At 51.0% G+C, this 22455-nt stretch overlaps 2 protein-coding genes across 3 annotated transcripts; one reads left to right on the plus strand and one right to left on the minus strand.

Moving 5' to 3' along the window:
• The first annotated feature begins 13193 nt into the window (after window positions 1-13193).
• On the plus strand, window positions 13194-16850 carry LAMTOR4 (late endosomal/lysosomal adaptor, MAPK and MTOR activator 4). 2 transcript variants are annotated; one of them, XM_058285855.2, is made up of 4 exons: window positions 13194-13318; window positions 13850-13930; window positions 16090-16207; window positions 16512-16850. In XM_058285855.2, the coding sequence occupies exons 1-4, from the start codon at window positions 13316-13318 to the stop codon at window positions 16616-16618; spliced, it is 309 nt and encodes a 102-aa protein (XP_058141838.1). In that variant the 5' UTR covers window positions 13194-13315; the 3' UTR covers window positions 16619-16850. The 2 variants fall into 2 exon arrangements, with proteins under 2 accessions (XP_058141838.1, XP_004457233.1); XM_004457176.4 differs by having other exon boundaries at window positions 13195-13318; window positions 16528-16850.
• Window positions 16851-17085: 235 nt separating this feature from the next.
• On the minus strand, window positions 17086-22284 carry TRAPPC14 (trafficking protein particle complex subunit 14). The gene is made up of 11 exons (XM_004457177.5): window positions 21646-22284; window positions 21353-21448; window positions 21120-21249; window positions 20839-20925; window positions 20580-20700; window positions 20351-20498; window positions 19701-19783; window positions 19446-19609; window positions 18329-18483; window positions 17909-18102; window positions 17086-17798 (listed from the first exon to the last, which is right to left on the minus strand). Exons 1-11 carry the CDS (start codon window positions 22054-22056, stop codon window positions 17645-17647), a joined length of 1743 nt encoding a protein of 580 aa, XP_004457234.1. The 5' UTR covers window positions 22057-22284; the 3' UTR covers window positions 17086-17644.
• Window positions 22285-22455: the final 171 nt, after the last annotated feature.

The following is a 22455-nucleotide window of genomic DNA, read 5'->3' on the forward strand; positions in this document are numbered from 1 at the left end:
TATACATCTGAGGACCAACCCCTTTCACAACTGTTTTATAGTTTGTGGACTCAGGCTGAGGCAATCATTTACTGTATCCAAGAGGCATTAGTGAGAGAACTTACATTTAGCCGTTTACTTGTAAATTTTCATAGAATGTATTTGATGTTCATTATAGCTGTTTTATTGATGGATTGTGACTCTGTAATGGGAGGACTTTGACAGGACAAATTCCCAGTGTAGGGAGAGGGAAACTATCCTAGAGAGTCAGCATGAATTTTTCCAGGGGATGATGGAGACGTGCCTGAGGTCTGCAAGAGTCAGGGTGGGTCTTAGGGTTGGTGGGTCCCCACTACCCTGAAATAACATACAGTGAAATAATTAGGCAAGGCCGAAAAGAAAGCTGGAATGGTGAATCTAAAGAAAAATAATACAGGTACGATATTATGATTTCCATACAAGTTTTAAATCATTCCTAAAAATATATCCATAAAATATTCACATATAACATTGTCTTCGCATGATTTTATGAGTATAAGCAGTATAAGCAGTATCACAGCATGTGATCTTTCTGTAACTTGCTTTTTTTCTCAACGTGTTTTCTTGAGGTTTATTTATGTTTTATTTATCTAACATGTTGAAGAGTATTCCAGTGTATGAATATGCCATTCATATTATTTCCAATTTTCATTTTTAGAAATAATGCTGCAGCTCATGCCTTTATACTCATCTTCTTGTGTACAGGTGTGATTTCTCTAACACATACTTTGTAAACTATCTATCCTGAAGGACCAGGTTATTTTTTTCCCCAATCTCTCATGAACTGATGTTTTTGCGAAATACAATAAAATAAATTGCCAAAAAAAAGACATACAAAATAGAAGCCCTGATTCTTTTATTATTAGATTCAATAGATATAAAATTACATTTCAGTAAATATAATCAGAACAAGCATAACCTAGGGAAAAACAAAGAATTACAAAAACCTACACATGGGTCATTGAAAATTCCTGTATTGATAATTAATATAGAGAATCACTGATACACTCATGACTTTTTGCCTGATAGTAAGAGATAAAAAGTTATGAATGAAATAGTAATTCCCCATATTAAATGTCTATGTGCACACTTTGAGCAAATGTGAACTATATAAATATTTAGTGGTTAGAGTGACAAATAACCTTCTTACTTGTTCATTTATTCAAATCTAAGTTGTACTGATGGCTGGCACTCCAGGGATAATGTGTGTGTAAACAATTTCTATGGCAGTGTGTGATGGCTTGAATTTCTTTTGTGAATCCCAGGAAAGAGAATTTTCTTTTCTTTTTTTTTAAAGATTTATTTATTTCTCTCCCCTTCCCCTCTGTTGTCTGCTCTCTGTGTCCATTCGCTGTGTGTTCTTCTGTGTCCATTTGCATTCTTGTCAGGCAGCACTGGGAAACTGTGTCACTTTTTTTGTTGTGTCATCTTGCTGCATCAGCTCTGTGTGTGTGCGGTACTGCGGCGGCTTGCTCGGTCGGCGGCGGTGGGGTCTGGCTGCGGACGAGGGGTCGGTCCAGCTTTGGACGAGGGGTCGGTCCGGCAGCAGACGAGGGGTCGGTCCGGCAGCAGACGAGGGGTCGGTCTCACAGGGCTTGCGCGGTTCGGCTGACGGGGTCGCCCGGCGAAGCCGGTGACGAAGGGGTCGCCCGGAGAAGCAGGCGACAAACTGGGGACAAGGGAGGCCAGGCCCTTGTCGGGGGCTCTCAGGACTGGAGGGCGCACGGCAGAAGAACTACCGCGGAGACGAGGTAAACACGCAGGTCCAATTTTATTGAGGAAGTGGCTACAGTTTTATAGGGGCTGGGGAAGGCTGATTGGTCGAAGCTTATGCCATGTTCTGATTGGCTGCCGCAAGCAGTTACTGGGGAGAAAGGTCGGTGGGAGGTACTGGAAGGGGGAGGGGTGGTGGTTAGGGATTGGCTGTTGCTGTTGCTGGGGGAAGTGGCAGGGTTTAGGGATTGGTGGCTGCTGTTGCTGGGGTAGAGGGCAGACTTGAGTTTCCCGCCTTGCGCCTGGCTGTTGCTGCTGCTGGGGGGGGGGGCGGGGAGGAAGGGGGAAAAAGGGCAGACTGGAATTTTCCGCCCTGCGCCTGCGCAGGGAGAAAGAAGAAGAAGGGTGTTGCCTCATAAGGCATCGTGTGGTGCCATCCGGGAGGAGGGGCGGCCGCGGAAGCATGGCTGCCGAGAAGGGGAAACCCGAGGGCACTCTGCGCCCATGCCGAGCTCCCTTCAGGCGTGGCGGTGAGTCCGACCAGCCACCCTAATATGGGGGCAGCGGCTTGGAATTAGGCCTACCGCGGCCGCTCCCCTGCCAGGCCAGCAAACCCCACTTCAGCCCGAGGGGTGACTGCACGGTACCACTCCTGGGAAGGCTGTGCTTTTTTCGCTCAGGGCGGCTCTCCTTGCGGGGTGCACTCCTTGCGCGTGGGGCACCTCTACATGGGTGGCACCCCTGTGTGACATGGCACTCCTTGCACATGGCAGCACTGCATGTGGCCAGCTCACCACATGGGTCAGGAGGCCCTGGGTACCGAACCCTGGACCTCCTATATGGTAGGTGGATGCTCTATCAGTTGAGCCACATCCGCTTCCCAGATAATTTTCTTAAACTAATCTTTTCCGTGGATGTGGGGCCCTTTGATTGTATTAAGGGACCCTTTGATTAGATCACTTTCAGTTAGATTACTTTAGGGTTTTTGATTGGACCATGACAGTGAAACATGACACAAGTTAGGTCTCTGTCCTCTTGCTGTGCCTTATATAAACTGAGAACACACAGAGATAAAAAAGAGACACAGAGAAAGGGAGCTCTGTCATTTTGACCCTACCACGTGAGAGAGAGGACTCCAGGTTTGCCTACAGCTGTAGAAAGACAGAGAAGCCCTAAGAGGCTCAAGGAGCTATGCCTGATGGCCCACAGCTGAGCTCTGGAAGATGGTGAGCTTGGAGGGGGAAGGCAGCAACCTTGGCAGAGATCGGCTGACATCTTGCCTTGCCATGCGGCAGGACACCAGGATCATCAGTAGCTGACTTTGGTGAGAAAGCATCTCTGATAGTGCCTTGACTTGGATATTTCATGGTCTCAGAACTACAAGATTTACCCCAAATAAAATTCCCATTGTAAAAGCCAACACACTTCTGGTATATGGCATTGGCAGCCTTTAGAAAACTAAAACATAGACAAATCAGTCTCTGAGAGGCTTGTTGATGGAAAGGAGGAAGTTTTTTAAAGCTTTTCAGGAGACATAAGATATTAATTTTTAATTTTTATACAAAATGAGGTATGTTTTCAAAATTCACCCCCAATCTTTCTCTAGTAGCCAGTTCTAACCATGTACCCTGCAAGTAGTAGTTAAATTTAAATTAGGTGTTGACAAAAGAAATAGATTTCCGTTTCCTTAGTTTCTTTTGTGTTTAACGCCTTTGGATATTCATGTGCCATTGAAAAATATATTGTTTTCCTTCCTTGTATGGGATTATTAACATAACTAAAAATACAAAAAATAAATAAACAAAACCGGTAATACAGTTCATAGCTCTAAAGAGTTGGTATCAAACTTGTTTCTTATTTTGCAGAAACACTAAGAAGTTTTTCTGTATTTCAAACATGCTAGGCATAAACTTTTCCCTCACTAGTTATCCTAATATGTAATAACACATGTTTATGATCAGCTTTAATATTACCACAAAATAAGAGAATAATATCCAATTTAATACATGCAGGGGATTGAATCATGTCCCCCACAAAAGACATTCCTGTGGGCATGAACTCATTTGTAAATAAGAATTTTGAAGATGCTGTTATTAGGTAAGGTGGGGACTCATTTGTGAATAGGATCTTTGAAGATCCTATTTGGATGAGTCCAAATTGAATCAGGGTGGGCCTTAATCCAGATGACTGGAGTCCTTACAAGCAAAGGAAATTTGGAAGCAATCAGTCAATAGAAGCCAGAATTGGAAGCCAGAGAGGGAGAGAGAGAGAGAGAGAGATTGCCACGTGACAGAAGATTATTATCACCAGAATGCAAAGACTGGGAAAAAGCAAGCCCCGCCAGTTCCCTGGTGTTGGACTTCAGCCTCCAAAACCATTCTTATTGTTTAAGCCAATCCTGTGTATGGTATTTGTCATAGCAGCCTTAGCAAACTAATGTAAGCTAACACACTAGGCACAGACCTAAATGCAAGACAAGAGCGAGAACTTTGGCAGAAAACAGAAAACTGTAAAAAAGACCTAGCTGGAAATTCTAGTGGTAAAAAATCCAATAACCTGAACAATAACAAAAAATTACAGGCAGTTGGGAAAAGAATTTGCTAACTGGAAAATAGAATTTGTAAATTGCAGAATGGAGTGCAGATAGACAAAAGGATGGAAAATGCATGAACTGTGGCTAGAGCTGTGCTTAGAAGAAAATGTATAACAAATACACATTTGTTTTCTAGTTACTTTAAATGCATATAATAAAAAAGAAGGGCTTAATATCAATTACCGAAACATTCTTCTCAAGAAATTAGAAATAAAATCAGTAAATTAAGCCCACAGAGGAAAATCGGAAATCATAAGTAAAACCAAGAGCAAAAAACAATGACTAGAGGAAGCAGATGTGGCTCTAGCAACTTAGGTGCCTGTTTCCCACATGGGAGTTCCTGGGTTCAGTTCCTTGTGCCTCTTAAAGAAGACAAGCAGGTGCTGCAACAAGCAGATGCTGCAATGAGGAAATGCTGCAACAAGCAGGAAGCAGAAGTGGGTCAAGCAGTTGGGCACTTGCCTCCCACAGAGGAGGTCCCGGGTTTGGTTCCCAGTGCCTCCTAAGGAAGACAAGCAGATGCCACAACTGCCACAATGAGCAGATGCCTCAACAAGTAGATGATGCAACCAGCAGATAACACAACGAGCAGATGATGACACTAGCAGATGATGCAACTAGCAGGGAACAGAAGTGGCTCAAGCAGTTGGTCATTCGCTTCCGACATGAAAGCCTCCGGAAAGATGAGCAGACAGATGAGGAAACCATCTCCAGGGTGAGGGCAAGGAATTAAAAAACAAACAAACAGTAACTAGAAAACAAATGTATAATAGGGAGGATCAATAAATCCAAAGTTGGTTCTTTGAAAAGACCGATAAATAAAATTGATAAACCTTAGTTCAGGGGTTCTTGACCTTTTTTATTCCATGGACCCCTTTGCCAGTCAGGTGAAAACCACAGACCCCTTACTAAGTCCACACTATACAGTGTATTATTTAATAAATATATCACACCTGCACCAACATGCCCCCACAAGAATAATATTTTTTTGAATGTCAAGTCAAGCTCATGGACCTGTTTAAGAACCCTTGCCTTAGTGAGATGGTTAAAAAAAAAAAAAAAGAAAAAAGCAGCACAAATAACCAATAACAGGATGAAAAAAGGGACAATAACTGCAGTTCCTTCACATATTTAAAAGATCACAATGGGGAAGCAGATGTGACTCAAGCAATTGGGCTCCTGCCTACCATATAGGAGGTCCAGATTTGATTCCCGGGGCCTCCTAGTGAAAAACAAGCTGGCCCATGCAACCAGCTGACCCACATGGAGTAGTGGCCCGTGTGGAGAGCTGGCACAGCAAGATGACACAATAAAAAGAGACACAGGGAAGTGGATGTGGCTCAACTGATAGAGTGTCTGCCTATCACATGGGAGGTCCAGGGTTCAAAGCCAGGGACTTCTGGCCCATGTGGTGAGCTGGCCCATGTGCAGAGCTGACGCTTGCTAGAAGTGCTGTGCCACGCAGGGGTGTCACCCGCGTAGGGGAGCCCTATGTGCAAGGAGCGCACCCTGCAAGGAGAGTTGCCCCGCGTGAAAAAAGTGCAGCCCGCCCAGGAGTGGCAGCGCACACACGGAGAGTTGACACAGCAAGATGACACAACAGAAAGAGACACAGATTCCCAGTGCCGCCGAGAATTGCAAGCAGACACAGAAGAACACACGGTGAATGGACACAGAGAGAGGACAACAGGCATGGGGCGGGGAGGGGAGAGAAATAAATCTTTAAAAATAAATAAATAAATAAAATAAAAAGAGACACAGAGGAGAGACAATAAGAGACGCAGCAGACCAGGGAGCTGAGGTGGCACAAGAGACTGCGTGCCTCCAGGATGGGTTCCCCGTGCCACCTAAAGAGAAAACAAGCAGACAATGAAGAACACACAGACAGAAGACACAGAGTGCAAAACAACAAGGTGGGGGAGATGTAAGTAAATTAATTAATTAAAAAAAAATCACAATAGAGTGTTAGGCACAATTTTACACCTCAATTTTGAAAATTTAGATGAATGGGCAGTTATGGAAAATTCAACTTACCAGAACTTACACAATAAGCAGCTAAACCACTGACCTTAGTAAAAATCACAGATGATTTTTTAATTTTTATTTTATTTTTTTGTCTTTATTCATTTTTTAATATTACATTAAAAAAATATTAGGTCCCCATATACCCCCCACCCCCCTCACCCCACTACTCCCCTCCATAGCAACATTCTCCTCCATCATCATGAGACATTCCACAGATGATTTTTTAAAAGCTGTGCCCAGTTTAATTCCATAATCACACCCAATCCATCAATCAGTCTGCCCACCCGACGCCGCATGGGCCATCCAGAGCCAGGCTGGGTTCCTGGTAGGATCAGTGCATCAAGCAGGGCATTCCTTAGGCCGGGTCGGGGGCAGGGTCGGGGGCCGGGCCCCACCCCGGGCAAGATCTGTGGCAGGACTGAAGTGGTAACTCACCCCTAGGCTGTCTGCGAGGGCCCAGGGCTGCGGGAGGGCGCGGAGGCAGGGACCGTGACGTGTAAAGCAAGGCCCTGGCAGGAGAGGCTGAGAAGGCTGGGAGCGGCCGGGTCGGGCTGGGGGGGACAGGTCGCCACGCTCATCACACGGCTCCTCGCTCAGGAAGCGGCAGAACTCGGTGAGGGCCGCCGGGGGCTTGTCGGTGGGGGCAGGTGTCGGGCGCCCTTGCTGGTGGGAAGGGCAGTGTGGGAGACCTCCGTCACGAAGCCAGCACCCTGCTGCGCGCCCCGTGGTCCACCCACCAGGTGGGCGCCACCCCCACCTTCTGGTTGAGGGAATTAACAAACCACTCAGCCCCCCACGAAACCGCAGCCGTGTCCCCGTCGCCACGGCCGAGCAGAATCCGGCACCCCTGCGCGCTGAGCAGCCTAAGGTGCTGAGAGTTCCCGGCGTGGCAGAGGCGGCCGTAAGGCGTCCGCACCAGGGAGCTGCTCGCGGAGGTGGGGGGCCTTCCGCACGTAGGGGCAGTTGAGGTAGGCGGCCCGCTGTGGCCTTGGTGCAGGGGGAAGTGCAGGCCCACCCTGGCCCCAGAAGGCTAGGTTCTGGTGCCACACCCGCTTGAGTGGCAGGGAGTGAAGATGTTGCCCAATCCTGCATCACGATGGTGTCCTTCTCCCACCTTAAGTGGCCAGGGTCCGCCCACCCGCCCTAGCATGTGGGCACGGATGGGGGAGATGCTGAGGCCAGAGTTCGCCACCACGAAGGACACCTCCTGAAGACTGGACACACATTCTGGATCTTTGCTATCATAGAAGTTACACTTGTTTGAGAGCAGCAGTGGGTCTGGAGTGAAGATCAGAGTCTTCCCCAGGAGGCCAGAGGAGAAGGTGAGCCAGACCAGGCAGTTGTCATTCTGCTCCTAGGAGGGGAGTCCACTGCCCACCGCCAGTCGCTGCCGAGGTCCGGCAGGACCAGCACAGCTGGCGGGGGTGGGGGTGGGTGGGATATAGATGCTGGCATAGCTCTCACCCATGAGGAAAAGTTCTTTGTCCTTGAACTCTGGTGTAGCAGTTTGATATTATTGATGAATTCCAAAAAGAAACATTGGATTATGTTTGCAAACTGATCTTTTCCTCTGGGCATATTAGGTGATACTGGATTCAGTGCCAGCAGGGCGTTCAGTCCCCTCCCCTTGGTGGGTGGAGACTCACAGATAAAAGGCGTGGCCAAGGACAGAGCTGGAGGGTTTTTGATGTTGGAGTTTTGATGTTGGAGTTTGATGCTGAAGCCTTAAGCTGGAGCCCCGGGAAGAGAGGAACCCTAAGCCTGGAAAGAAGCAAGCCCTGGGAAGGGAGAAACCCAGGAAGCCTGAACCCTCGCAGATGTCGGCAGCCGTCTTGCTCCAAATAGACTGTCGAGGGAAGTCACTTATGCTTTATGACCTGGTATCTGTAAGCTCCTACCCCAAATAAACACCCTTTATAAAACCCAAACAATTTCTGGTATTTTGCTTCAGCACCCCATTGGCTGATTAATACATCTGGGAAGAGGCAGATCCTTATCTTCATGGAACTCATAATCTAAGACAAAAAGAGCAGTTCCCAGAGCGTTCTTGCCCCAGAGAGGTAGATGCCTGTCTGGCTAGAAGCCCCGGATCTCTGCTTAGCCCTGGCCTCATCAGAGAGGTCTGTCCAGCCCGCCTGATAGAAAACAGCACAGCCGCCACCACCTGGCTTTCTACATGCTCTTACTCTTTGTTTCTTTAAATCTTAATTAAAGTAGAATTGATGCATATAGAAAAAGTCCGGGCACACGTGAAAAGTCCACTAAATCTTCACTAACCAAACACACACTGCCAGCATCCCATGAAGAAACAGGGCATTCCCAGCCCAAGAAGTCCTCCTCGAATTCCCTTCCAGGTCCCACCCTTCCCCCAGAGGCAGCTGCTATCCTCATTTTTCTAATGGTATATTGGCCTGTTTTTGTGGAATAATATAGAATGCAGGGAAGTGGATTTGGCTCAACTGATAGAGCATACACCTACCATCTGGAGGGTCCAGGGTTCAAACCCAGGGCCTCCTGGCCCATGTGGTGACTGGCCCATGTGCGGTGCTGATGTGTGCAAGGAGTGCTGTGCCACTCAGGGGTGTCTCTTTTTGTTGCGTCATCTTGCTACATCAGCTCTCCATGTGTGCGGTGCCACTCCTGGGTAGGCTGCGCTTTTTTCACACGGGGTGGCTCTCCTTATGTGCACTCCTTATGCGTGGGGCTCCCCTACGCAGGGGACCCCTGTGTGGCATGGCACTCCTTGCACGCATCAGCACTGCACACGGGCCAGCTCAGCACACGGGTCAGGAGGCCCTGGGTTTGAACCCTAGACTTCCCGTGTGGCAGGTGGATGAGGTATCAGTTGAGCCAAATCTGCTTCCCCAGTAAGAGTTTTACTTCCTCTTTTCCTATTTGGATGCCTTTAAGTTTTTTTCTTGTCTAATTGCCCTAGCTAGAACTTCTAGTACAATATTAAATAACAACTGTGACAGTGGATATCCTTGTCTTGTTCCTGGTCTTAGAGGGAAAGCTTTCAACATTTCTGCATTAAGTATGATGTTGGCTATGGTTTATTCATAGGTGACTTTTATCATATTAAGAGGAATTTTCCTTCTATTCCTATCTTTTGAAGTGTTTTCATCAAAAAAGGATGCTGGATTTTGTCAAATGCCTTTTCTGTGTTGATTGAGATGATCATGTTTTTTTACCTTCAGTTTATTAATGCAGTGTATTACATTGGTTGATTTTCTTATGCTAAACCAGCCTTGCATACCAGGAATAAATTCCACTTGGTCATAATGTATAAGTCTTTTGATAGGCTGTTGGATTCAATTTACAAAAATTTTGTTGAGAATTTTTGCATCTATGTTCATTAGATAGATTGGTCTGTAATTTTCTTTTCTAGTAGAGTCTTTACAAGAAATAAATGGAGCAAAAACAATGGAAAAAGCCTTAGGCCTCAGCATCAGAAAATGTCAACTGGAACCTGGCTCTGCCACCCACCTGCTGTGTATCCACAAGGAAGGCTCTACCTCTCTGACTCCACTTCCTCACCTGCAAAATAGAGGTGCTGTTACAGAGTCATTCATGACAGGGAGAGGGAGTGTGTGAACAGTGAACCGCAAATACCAAGAAAATGGTATTACAAACTGTCAGCAACATCTCAGGCCAGGGAAGGACTTGCAAATTAAGCACATCCACAGAACTTTCTCCCTCTACATTGTCTTCTAATTTAAAATTTATGTTATAAATTTAAATTCAGCATGTAAATGCATTACATTCCCCCCATCGTGGGACATGACTCCCAGGGATGAGCCTCCCTTGTACAGAGGGATTAGTAGCAAGCACCAGCAGGTGATATAGATAGAAAAAGACCTTGAATAAAAGGGTCAACTCAGACCAGCAGAATATCTAAGTTCACATGTAGGATCATGTGTTAAAAACTGCTATTTGACCTTGAATAAAAGGGGGAAATGGCAAAGTCAAATGAGTTTATATGGCTAAGAGTCTTCAAAAATGAGTCAGGAGGTCATCAGAGGGGTCACACTTATGCACTCCTCAGGAGGACTCCAGAAACAGCCAAAGTGGATACAACCCCAGGTACTGGTTCTCCTGAGGGCTATGGAGACCCACAGGGAAAGGGTCATGGCAGATAGCTCTGGAGCTCAGTACCATGTCAGTGGGCCCTACTTTGGAATCTGTGTCCTCAAGTGTGATGGAGTTGGACTCAGATGTAACCTTTCTACACATGCCTCTTCTGTCACTTTTTTTTTAAGATTTTTTAAGAAATTTGTTTATCTCCCCCTTTCCCCCACCCCCAGTTGTCTGCTCTCTGTGTCCATTCGCTGTGTGTTCTTGTGTCCGCTTCTATTCTTGTCAGTGGCACCTGGAATCCGTGTCTCTTTTTTGTTGTGTCATCTTGCTGCATCAGCTCTTTGTGTGTGTAGCACCATTCCTGGGCAGGCTGCGGTTTTTTTGCACTGGGTGGCTCTCCTTGCGGGGTGCACTCCTTGTGCATGGGGCTCCCCTATGCAAGGAACACCCTTGTGTGGCACAGCACTCCTTGTGCACATCAGCACTGCACGTGGGCCAGTTCATCACACAGGTCAGGAGATCCTGGGTTTGAACCTTGGAACTCCCATGTCGTAGGCAGAAGCCCTATCCGTTGGGCCAAGTCCGCTTCCTGACTCTTCTGTCACTTTTAATGAACCTTTGGTTGGTGCTAGCATTGGTTTATACTCAGGAGACTTGAATCTCTGGACTGTCCATGTGCCAGCTGGGCCCTCAGCCTCAGCAGAGTTGCAACTCCTACTCTCTGGCTCGTTGGACTTACGCAGGTCAGCTAAAAGGGAGGTGACGATGATCAATCACCACACCAGGGAACTGAGAGTGCCTATAACTGCAAGCAGGAGAATTGCATCTATCATCCATGTGAAATCTAAGCCCCCTCTTGATATAGAGATGGAGTGGACACCACCATCCCAGGGCCCACAGAATGGAGGAATAAAATATGGATTAGAGTAGACTTACTGATGTCCTACTCTAAAACTTTTGTGACTACTAATAGAAGAAATTGTATCATTGACGGGGAGAAAGTGGCCACAATAGTTGCTAAGGGCAGGGAGTGGGAAGAAGAGATGTGATGAAGGGGCATTTTTGGGACTTTGGAGTTGTCCTAAATGATATTGCAGGGTCAGATGCTGGACTTTATATATCCTGCCATAACCCACTGAATGTACTGGGGGAGAGGATGAACTACAGAGTTATCCACGTGGTGCAATAAATAAACAAACAAACAAATTAATTAATTAAAATTCATACCCTACCTGCTTTTTTTTTTTTTTAAGGAGGTACCAGGGATTGAACCCAGGGCCTTGTAGATGGGAAGCAGGCACGCAACCATTGAGTTACACTGCCTCCCCACCTCATTTTTAAAAAGGCACCTGCTTTCTCAAATTAGCTGTTTCTCCTCAAGCCACAGTGCATGTTTTTTAAAAAATTGATATATAATTCATATATCATAAAATTCAACCTTTTCAGGTGTAGGAGTCAGTGGTTTGTAGTATATTTACAAGGCTGTGTAACTGTCACCACTATCTAATTCTAGAACATTTTCATCACTCCACAAAGAAACCCCATACTTCTTAGCAGTCACTTGCCATTCCCTCTTTCCCCCAGCCCTTGGCAACTACTAACGTAATTTTTGCCTCTACGGATTTGCCTACTCTGAACATTTCATGTAAGTGTATCATACAATATCTGTCCTCATGTCTGGCATCTTTCCCTTAGCATAATGATTTCAAGGTTCATCCATTTTGGAGCATGGATCAGAACTTCATTATTTTTTATGGGTGAATACTATTCCATTGTATGGCTAGAACACAATTTCTTTATTCATCAGTTGTTGGACATTTGTGTTGTTTCCACTTTTTGACTATTATGAATAATGATGCTATGAACACACATACACAAGTTTTTGTGTGGATGACAATTCTCTTGAACTGAGTTCAATTCTAGGAATGGAACTGCCAGGTCATATGGCAATTCTACGTTTAACTTTCTGAGGAACCATCAAACTGTTTTCCACAGCAGCTGCATCATTTTACAGCATTCCCACCAGCAATGTATGTGTTCCAGTTTCTCCACAATCTCACCAACAAGAACTTAATATTCTATTTCTAGAATCACCTTTCATTTGACCGCACCAAGACTGCCTAGCCTTATTACCATCGCAGCAGGTCCAGAAATTGTTATTCAAGTTAAAACATACATTTCCTATTTTTACATATATTTAGTGGTGCATATATATACATATATATATACATATATACATATACATACATATATACATATACATACATACATATATATATATATATGACCCCAAGAAAGTGGTTCTAAGTTTTCCTAGCAGGGACCATACAGTCCTGCAACTGCATTGGGGAGCCCAGGGCTCTATTCACCATGTTTCTCACCGAATCCGCGGAAAGAAAAACCCGGGGACCAAGTGCCTGGAGTAGGTTTAAGAAGTAGCATTTGAGTAGATCTCATGTGCACACTACTTCATTCTGCTCTTCCGTTTTCGGGTAAAGACGTCTGAACCCCAGAAGGGGATTCGCCCAAGACCCCATCCGTGGCCAGTCTAGCTCAGATAGCCCCTCCGCGGCACTTCGCGCGCGAAGGCACACAGCCACACCCCTACCCTGCACGCTTCGGCCCTGCCCACTTCTCCTCCAGCTCCAGCGCCGAGGGGCGGGGAGACGGGCGTTCCAGAGAGCATGCAGCCAATCGGCGCGCGCCTCCGGGAAGCGGCGCTCCTCATTGGCAGATTAAGTCTGATGATTAGTCCAGGCCCCAATCCGCATGCTGGGGGCTGAGCTGCGGCCGGAGCCGAGGAGGCCTCCTGGTGGAAGCACGTGACCCGTGTCGGGAGCCGGAAGCTACCTCTCTGGTCTCGAGCGCCCCCAGCACCTAAGGCCTGCGATGGTGAGTGAGGACGCATGCGCGAGGGGGCGCGCCGGGGGTTTCGCGTCACCGTCCCCCGGCCTCAGTGGTTGCCCCTTCTTTGGGCTTACCCCCCGCCTTCACCTCCAGGGCGCCCCGGAACGGAGAAGGAGTGGAACGGGAGGGGGTGGCGACGTAGCGACCTGAAGAAGGCTCTGGGGGAGGGCGTACGGCGGCAGGGAAGGAGTGCCTTGCCGGGCACGAGGCGGGTGGGAGAGAGGGTACGACGGAGGGGAGAGTGGGGCTGCACAAGGCTTCTTGGGGTTTCACAGGCGGGACGTGGGAGGCCAGGGGAGCCCAGGGGCAGGGAGAGTGAGGATAGACGGAGGCTCAGGACGGCAAGTGAGAGGATGATGGGAAAGGCCAGGTGGAGGGAAGACGGTCTCCAAGGGACCTGGCTGGAGAAAGAGAAGGCCTGCGGGACCGTCAGGAGAGGGGCTTGGGTTTGTAGGTGAAGGGTATGAGAGCCGTCTTGCTGGCGTGCTTCTCACTGGTTGCATCTTCATCCACCAGACTTCTGCACTGACCCAGGGGCTGGAGCGAATCCCAGACCAGCTCGGCTACCTGGTGCTGAGTGAAGGTGCAGTGCTGGCGGTGCGTTCTGGGGACAGGGATGGGGACCCCCAATGTACACGGCCCGGCAATCCCAGCATTGCCCACTGAGCCTAATTTGTCTATTCGCAGTCATTACCTAGTATCATGGCCGGCATATAGGAAGCTTTCCGTAGTTAAATAAATCTGGGAGCTGAAGTCTCTAGCTTTTCAGAGGTAAGAGAGGTTAACTAACTACTAAAGTCACACACAATTAGTTACAGGCTTGTTTATAACTGATATGACCTGGGTTGATCTTGAGTATGTCTTCATTTGGTATTTATTGAAGGGACTGTTTTTCTATACTACAAAAGAGTGTGAGCTTTCTAGATGTTTTCCATCTGAAAAGACAAGGCTTAAAAGGTTAAAAGTTGAAAGGTATGTGAGTGGTAAAGAGTACTGAAGGAGTCCAGAAAAGGAAGGGACCAGCCGTCTGTGTTATGTTATACCTTGTGTTATGGTTAGGAAACTTTCTCGGATGATGGGTTGTTGTGGACAAGCAGAAAGGAAGGAGAGTACTTGGGGCTGGGAAGTAGAGGTATTTGTAGGAGCATGTCACCAACCTGTCTGAATGGGTGGTTTTCTTTAGAAAAGATTTCAAATGGTTGGAGGGAAGTGAAGCTATTGTAAAGAAAAGAAAAGATTGTTTTTTTAAGGCCATCTTCACACATTTGGATTGAATCTTGAAGATAATAAGGAGCTTTTGAAGTTTTTTGAACATAAACCTGACCTGATGATATGGCTTGGCAAGACTGATCTGTTAGCAATTAGCAGTGTGAAGATGGACTGGAGGGGGCAGAGTTTAGAAGGCCAGAAGGCTGGGCAATAATCCAGGAATGAGACTGGGCTGGTGGCACCAAGAAGGAGCAAGGAGAGATGAGACTTTAATGGAAATGGTGATGACAGGATGTAGAGAATGGAAGAAGATATACTTCTCCACCAGCAAGTCTTTGAACTAAGTAGACTAGATGAATAATTATGCCTTGACAAACAGGAAATCAAGAAAGACAGTTGGCAGGAGGGTAGGGGGTAAGGGGAGTTTTGATGGCTTGACTTTAGACATTGAGTCTGAAATAGAATGATAAGTTTGGTGTTTCTTTTTGAGAGCAAAGTTTTTTATTTCTTGCATTTGAAGTATTCTTCATTGACATCCTTGGCCTGAGATTGTCATAGTCCTTAACAACTGCACAACTCAACCAACCACTTTGCAGGGTTTCCCCCTCTCCTCTCTCAGTTTCACAGGGGCCTACCCATTCTCTAGTTTCTTGTTGTCCTCAGCCTTAAGTAGGTTAATTTGGTACAGTGCACCAGCCTGACATACATAGGTTCATCACAGTTGGATGCAAGCACACAGATAGTCCTGGCACTTGTCCAGGCTTTGGCAGCTTGGCTGATTCCTCGTGGATAAGGGTGGTCTTTAGCACCTCTTGTAGTGCAGTGTTGACATCCATTACACCTCTTGCACAATGCCTTCCTCAGTTATGGGTGGAGCCCAAGGCAGGGAGAGAGACAGTAGCAATTTAATATAGTTTACTAGGAGCTGTTATAAGCATCTTGCCAATTTTACCTCCTTTATTCCTCACAAGCCTATGAGGTATGTACTCTGTTGTCCCCAATTCACAGGCGAGGGAACTGAGGTACAGAATGTGCAAGAAGGCAAAGGGTGCTGAACCTAGTGGGAGGTCCGTATTGACCTAACGGGAAGAGGAAGTTGAGATAGTCACTAGAAAAGAGGAAGCCCTGTCACTGGCTTGTCACTGCCCAGTGGTGGGGTTCAAGGAAAGAGGGGTTGATGGTGTTTGATTCCACAGACAGTGTGGCAAGTGGGAAGACTAAGGAAGAGGTAGAGCCTTAGCAAGTCAGTGGTCATTTTTGGGGTGCGGGCATTGATTTTTGAGAATGTGGAGATCAAGTTTGCAGGGGCTAGGAAAGAATAGTCATTAAAAAATTGATGAGAATTGCTGCTCCTGGGGAAACCCAGGATTAAGGATGAGAAAAAGGATGACACCAAGGGACTGTAACGTCACAGGAAGGTTTTGGCTTTGTTCTTCCAAAATGAGCATATTGTAAAGTGGAGGGGGAGAGGTTGCAAATGCTAGAGCCAAAATGAGTGGAATTCCTTCCCAACTCCCTAATTTCTGCCATCCTCCATCTGCATGCAGTCGTCTGGGGATCTAGAGAATGACGAGCAGGCGGCCAGCGCCATCTCGGAGCTGGTCAGCACGGCTTGTGGTTTTCGGCTGCACCACGGCATGAACATACCCTTCAAGCGCCTGTCTGGTGAGCCTCAGCCTGTCTCGGGGGGACCAAGGGCTGCTCATCTTCTCAGAGGGTAAAAACCTGTCCCCTTCCAACCTTCCAGCATCCCCTCTTGGGATCCCTGCCTTGGGCCCCTTTCTTCCCTTTGGGATTCCCCCATGCAGCAGAGCTGAGGAGTAAGCGGGGGATTTAATGGTGGCCTCACTCTAAGCCTTGAACTGTACAATTCCTTGGGCTTTTGATCCCAGCCAGTTTGAGTGTGACCAGTGGAAGTCACTGCACCCCACTAATTGTGTCCTCCCTTCCCTCTCCGGGCCGGGGGAAGGTGTGTCTTCCTCCAGTGGTCTTTGGAGAACACACGCTGCTGGTGACTGTGTCAGGACAGAGAGTGTTTGTCGTGAAGAGACAGAACCGAGGCCGGGAGCCCATTGACGTCTGAGTCTCCGGAGGGCGAGGGTCGAGGCGACTGTGGGGGTCCAGGAGCCTCTGGAAGGAGGAAGGCGTGAAGGTCTCCACCTCCTTCTTAGCTTGCTGCCAGACTAGATCCTCTGCGTGCCCAATTCCCCAGCCCCGGGAAGGGCCAAAGCTTGGGAACTGCACGACGCCAAGGGCCGGGTGCCCTCCCTGTGCCCCTCTCCCTCCTAATAAACACGAACCGGATGTTCCCAGGTCTGGGGCTGTGTGTCTGTCAGGGGTGGGGGGCGCTTCAACCCCACGTCTGTCTTCCACTTTCTAGGGAGAAAGTTGTGTGTCTCAGTCCGGAGGAGTGGGGCAGAAGTCAGGAAGAAATGGGTGGGAGGGGAGCTGAGGCGGCTCCTCGGTCCGCGGGCCGAAGGGTGGTGCGGAGCCGCTGCCCCTGCTGGTCTCGGCTCCCTCCACCAACACACAAACGGCAGACGTCCTTCTCCCTCCTGGGCAGGTGTTTAATAGTCTTATTTCAGTTGGAAGCCGGAGTGGGAGAATAAGTTACAGGTAGAGACCAAAAAAAAAAAAAAAAAACTTAAAGTGCTTCAGGCTGTCAAAGTAAACGGGGCCAGAAGGGGCCTGGCCCCCGAGGCAGGAGTGTCTTGCTTGGGGCCACTTTATCATCTCCACCCTCGAATCTCAGCCTGCGGGTGGGTGGGAGTGTCAGGTGGGAAGAAGGCAACTCAACAGGAATGAGAACACTGTAAACTCAGAACCGGGGAAGGGGCGACGCAAGGGGCTCGTGGAGCCGGGCCCTGGCTTGGGGTGGGGCCAGCCCCCCCACAGCGCCTCGGGGGAATACTGTAGGCTTCGCGCGGCGCCCGTGCCCACCCACTTCATAGCTGCTTCCCTCGTCCCTCATCAGCAGACACAGACAGGCGGCTTTGCCGGAACCCTTCATCCACAGTGGGAGGCAGCAGCCTGGGAGCGAGGACCCCCTCCGGGGCTCTTCGGGTTTCTGGGAGTGTAAGAGGGAGGAGAGCCGGCGTGGCGCTACTTGACGGGCTCCACCACCAGGACCTTGCACTCGCGCTTGGCAATCTTGTCCAGAGAGAGCACGGCCTTGTCTGGGGGCAGGTAGAGGGGGCGGCCGACTGGAGAGGCCACAGGGGGCGTGATGGCCCTGCGCTCCATCACGCTGCCCGATCTGGAGAAGGCAGAGGGGGGCTTGCTCAGACACCAGGCACCCCTCCCTGCTCCCCCGCTAGTTCCAGCCTCGACCCAAGCCCCTGTGCCACCCGTCCCCATGGTCCGTACCTCATGAGGTGGCTGCGGGAGGGCTGCTGGTGGGAGAAGGACTGAGAGCGGCCCAGGCTGGCCTGGTGCCTCTCCACCAAGTCCCGCACGGCAGGGCTGCTGGGGCTGCTCTTGCGAGAGAGGGGCCGGGCCTCGGGCGGAGGGTGGGACACGCTGGCAGTGAACTGCAGCTTCAGTTTCATGTGCTGGCTCAGCTGGGGGTGGGCAGACACAGACCAGCGTTCCATCTCGGCACTGAGGGCCCAGACCCCCATACACATCGTCTCTCCCCTTGTCAGGCCCGTGTGGGATCTAAGTCCCACGTTCCTTCTGCCCAGCTTAGTAGTGCCACCCATCGTGTTTCATCCACAGACGTTAGGGTCTCTGATTCCTCACACCCCAACATTCTGCATCACCTGCCACACAGACCCCCCGGCCCACCTCGAAGAGCCCTGTCCTTAGAGCCTGGAAGGCCACACTGAAGGTGAGTGCGCTGCCCTTCCGGGAGAAGCCGAGGTTGTTGAGGGGCGTGTGGCAGACAACGGAGTCCAGGGCGGCCTGCATGGCCCGGCGTTCCTCCTCACACAGCTGCTTTCCTGGGGGACAGAAACAGCACATCTGTACAGCGGTGGCGCTGTTCACACAGTGCCTCCATGAGCACAGTCTCATCTGATCCTCAAAACCCCCCTGTGGAATAAACTGAGTGAATGTTATCTTTTCTCATGTTTTATAGATAATAGCTAATATTGGGGGCTGAGGTCTGTTTCACATATATGAACTCCATTAATCCTTGTAACAGGTGGTGGACTTGGCCCAGTGGTTAGGGCGTCCGTCTACCACATGAGAGGTCTGCGGTTCAAACCCCAGGCCTCCTTGACCCGTGTGGAGCTGGCCCATGCGCAGTGCTGATGCGTGCAAGGAGTGCCGTGCCACGCAGGGGCCACGCAGGGGTGTCCCCTGCATAGAGGAGCTCCATGTGCAAGGAGTGCGCCCCATAATGAGAGCTGCCCAGCGGGAAAGAAAGTGCAGCCTGCCCAGGAATGGTGCTGCACACACGGAGAGCTGACACAGCAAGATGACGCAATGAAAAGAAACACAGATTCCCATGTCGCTGACAACAACAGAAGCGGACAAAGACGCAGCAAATAGACACAGAGAATGACAACTGGGGTGGGGGGGAGGGGACAGATCTTAAAAATCTAAATCTTAAAAAAAAAAAATCCTCGTAACAACCCCATGAGGTATTATTTCCCTTATTTTAGAGATGAGGAACCTGAGACCCCACAAGTTAAGTGGCTTACCCAAGTCACACAGCTAGGAAATGGGAGAGGTAGAAATCAAGCATACAAGGGAGCCCAGCTCCGGTGTCTGTGCCCTTAAAATCTGCCCCACTGCCTCTGAACTCGCCCTCTGTGATACTGAGGAGACCGCCCAGGTGCAGAGCTGATGCGGCCCTCCAGAAGTCCCCCACTGGGGGTGGGGCCGGCAGCACCTCCGTGACTTCTCTCCCCTTCCGTCCCCTGGGATTCGGGGTGCCGGCACCTGGGAGCAGACCCACCAGCCTGTGCGTGCTCCGGGGTCCACACAAGCCTCACAGCGAGGAAGTCCTGAAGGTTGTTGAGCAGCGTGTAGGTGACAGTGAAACGCTCGTAGGTCCGAACAGGAGACTCACAAGAGGCAGTCATCACAAAGCACGGGCGGTCCAGGCGGATGCTGGGTAGGCTAGGAGCAGGGCGAGAGGGAAGCAGGATGTGTGTCAGGCCACAGAGGTGGATGGCATGGGATGGGGGCGGGGCCGAACCCACACGCTCACCGGTAGTGGGTGTAGATGCTCTGGGTGAAGGGCAGCTTCGGGGTGGACCACTGCACCACAGCAATCAGGGGAACTTCAAGGCCCTGCAGGAGGGACAAGGAAACACAGAGAGAAACTAGAAACTAGAGGTCCCTCCTGTCGTGAGCCCTCAAGCCCCTGGTCTTTCCTTCCCACTGCTTTTTAAAAAAAATTATTTCTCTCCCCTCCCCACCCCCAGTTGTCTGTTCTCTGTGTCCATTCCCTGTGTGTTTCTCTGTGACAGCTTCCATCCTTATCAGCGGCACCAGGAACCTGTGTTTCTTTTTGTTGCGTCATCTTGTTTTATCAGTTCTCCATGTGCACCATTCCTGGGCAGGCTGCACTTTCTTTCGCGCGCTGAGCAGCTCTCCTTATGGGGCGCACTCCTTGTGCATGGGGCTCCCCTACGCAAGGGGCTCCCCTATGCGGGAGACACCCCTGTGTGGCAGGGCACTCCTTATGCGCATCAGCACTGTGCATGGCCAGCTCCACACGGGTCAAGGAGGCCCAGGGTTTGAACCGCGGACCTCCCATGTGTTAAGTGGACACCCTATCCATTGGGCCAAGTCCACTTCCCTCCCACTGCTTTTTGATATCCTTTCTCCTAGAACACATCAGCCCCTTGTCCTCACCTCCTTGGCCCCTGGAGGGGGCTGTTCACCTCCTCGCAGCTGAAACAGGAAGTTGTGTTCCTCCAGGGCACTGAGTGGGCAAGGGAAGCAGCCAGAGGTACCAGGGAGCCGGCAGAAGGAGCCCATGGAGACCTCCCCTGACTGGTGACTAGTTCAGAGAGGGCGACAGAGCATGAGCTCCCCGTGCCAGAGCTCTCGGCCCCTGCCCCGTCCCTCTCCAGGACCTCACCAGACATTGTCCACCAGCAGCACGGAGCCATCAGGCATGACAGGCAGATAACTCGCATTGAAGTTTGGGAGGATGCGGATATCCCAGATGGAGATTTCCTCCTGGGAGGAGCTGTTCAGCACTGTCAGAAGTAACCCGCTCAGCTCAGAGGGCCTGGGAGCCCCCACCACGGCCCTCTTCCCCCCAGCCTGCCCAGAGTCACTGCCACCCATCAGTTCCCTTGTTGTTACCCAAAAACTGCACTGGCCATTCTGCTCACCCTTGAGGACAGTCAAGTGTTTTCCAGCCACAGTGAACTGCCGGCATTTCAGAACCGGAGGGGGCAGCAGAGTCAGCAGGGTGCTCACTGCAGGGGGCAGAGGGCAGGAATGAGGGCCTGGAGCACGCACAGGGCTCACAGGGCCTGGGCACACGGCAGCCCCCCCCCCCCCACTGATCTTTCTCTTCTGCCCTGATCAAGCACCTTCCAATATTACCCCTCCAATCTGTCCCCCAAATTCCAGACTCTCTAGCCTTTCCCCCCTGCATTCTCCTCCCCACCTTGGGCCTTGAAAGCGCTCTGCTCGCCCCGGAAGGTCTCCCCAGGAGATCGGGTCTGCAGCAAGCGCAGGTAGCCTTGATCTCTGACCTCTGGTGCCTCAACCTCCCGCTTCCATACGGTCACTACAATCTGGGCACGGGACACGGGACCACAGTCAAGAGGAGAGACAGCCAGGCATCCTTAGAAAGGGAGAATGAATGAGGACGACAGCTCCACCCCGTGCCAGCCTTACCTTGGCCTTAGGTGTCCCTGGGGGCAGCCTATCCAGTGAAACAGTGAGTGGGAAGATGACCTCATCTGTGGACACGATTGGTTCCTCCACAGGCAGCTGGGAAAGGGGTGAAGAGGTCAGGAGGGGGTCACAGGGGCAGCCTACCTCAGGTCCCTGCAGTGTAGGGCTCCGCTTGCGCTCCCACCCCTCATCCATCACCGGCCTCCCGCTTCGGCCCCCAGCCCCCGGCTCCCGCGTCTTGGGAGCCCAGCATCCCGCCCCTCCGGCCTGTGGCGTCACCCCAAGCTCCTCACCATGGTCGTTCCCCCTGAGGTAGCAGGGCTCGGGCCGTGGGTGAGGAGGGGGCTGCAGCCTCGGAACAACCCCCCACCCCCAGGATCCCCGCCCCCCGGGGGGCCGGGATCCAGCTCGCCGGTGCCCCCGCCCCCGGGCGCCCCGCCCCCGGCGCTGACCGAGGCCAAGGCGGCCAGGGCGGCTGCCAGTTCTGCCCAGGCCCCCCGGGAGCCCAAGCCCGGGCCGCCCCCGGCGCCAGGTCCCGCGCCGCCCCGGCAGCGCAGCACCAGCAGGAAGCGGACGGTCTCCCCCAGGTAGAGATGGTTCCGCCGGGGCAGCGCCCGGTACCGGCCCGGGTCCCCCGCCAGCTCCGCGCGCGGCGGCAGCGGCACGGCCGGGAAGTACATCGAGTAGTCGCACTGGGACTCCATGGGGCGGCGCGGGCCGGGCACCGGGCACCGGGCACCGGGCGGGGGGCGAGGTGGGCCGGGACCGGAGACAGTCCCGGCGGGGCCCGCGGAGGACCAGGGGGCCCGCCGGGTGGGTCCGGGGAGTCCCGACGCCCGCGGGGTGCTGCGCGCGACCGGGGCGGCCCAAGAGCCCAGCCCGGTCCGGGCACCCGGGCAACGAACCCGGAACCGAGGCCCGGCGGGGCCAGAACCGGGGCGCGGGGCGGGGTGACTGGCGGAAGACCGGAAGCGGAAGGGAAGGGGCGTGGCCTGAGAGGCCCCGGAATCCGGGTGACCCCCAGGGTGGAGGAGACGGGCGGGGTCTGACCGCCCTCGGGATGCGGCGAGGAGGGCTTCGGGCAGGCAGGTAATTCGGTGGTA

The sequence above is a fragment of the Dasypus novemcinctus genome, chromosome 23, assembly GCF_030445035.2.
Source record: "Dasypus novemcinctus isolate mDasNov1 chromosome 23, mDasNov1.1.hap2, whole genome shotgun sequence".
Classification (NCBI taxonomy): Eukaryota; Metazoa; Chordata; class Mammalia; order Cingulata; family Dasypodidae; genus Dasypus; species Dasypus novemcinctus.

Bases quoted from the DNA above. Each gene is read 5' to 3' on its own strand.
- LAMTOR4 (XM_058285855.2), top strand. The intron at 13,931-16,089 runs GTGCGTTCTGGG...ATCTGCATGCAG, and splicing joins GTGAAGGTGCAGTGCTGGCG to TCGTCTGGGGATCTAGAGAA. The intron at 16,208-16,511 runs GTGAGCCTCAGC...GGCCGGGGGAAG, and splicing joins ACCCTTCAAGCGCCTGTCTG to GTGTGTCTTCCTCCAGTGGT.
- TRAPPC14 (XM_004457177.5), bottom strand. From the start codon at position 22,056: ATGGAGTCCCAGTGCGACTACTCGATGTACTTCCCGGCCGTGCCGCTG. The intron at 20,926-21,119 runs GTGGGGAGGAGA...TGCCCCCTGCAG, and splicing joins GAGCGCTTTCAAGGCCCAAG to TGAGCACCCTGCTGACTCTG. The intron at 19,784-20,350 runs GTGAGGACAAGG...TCCCTCCTGCAG, and splicing joins CCCCTCCAGGGGCCAAGGAG to GGCCTTGAAGTTCCCCTGAT.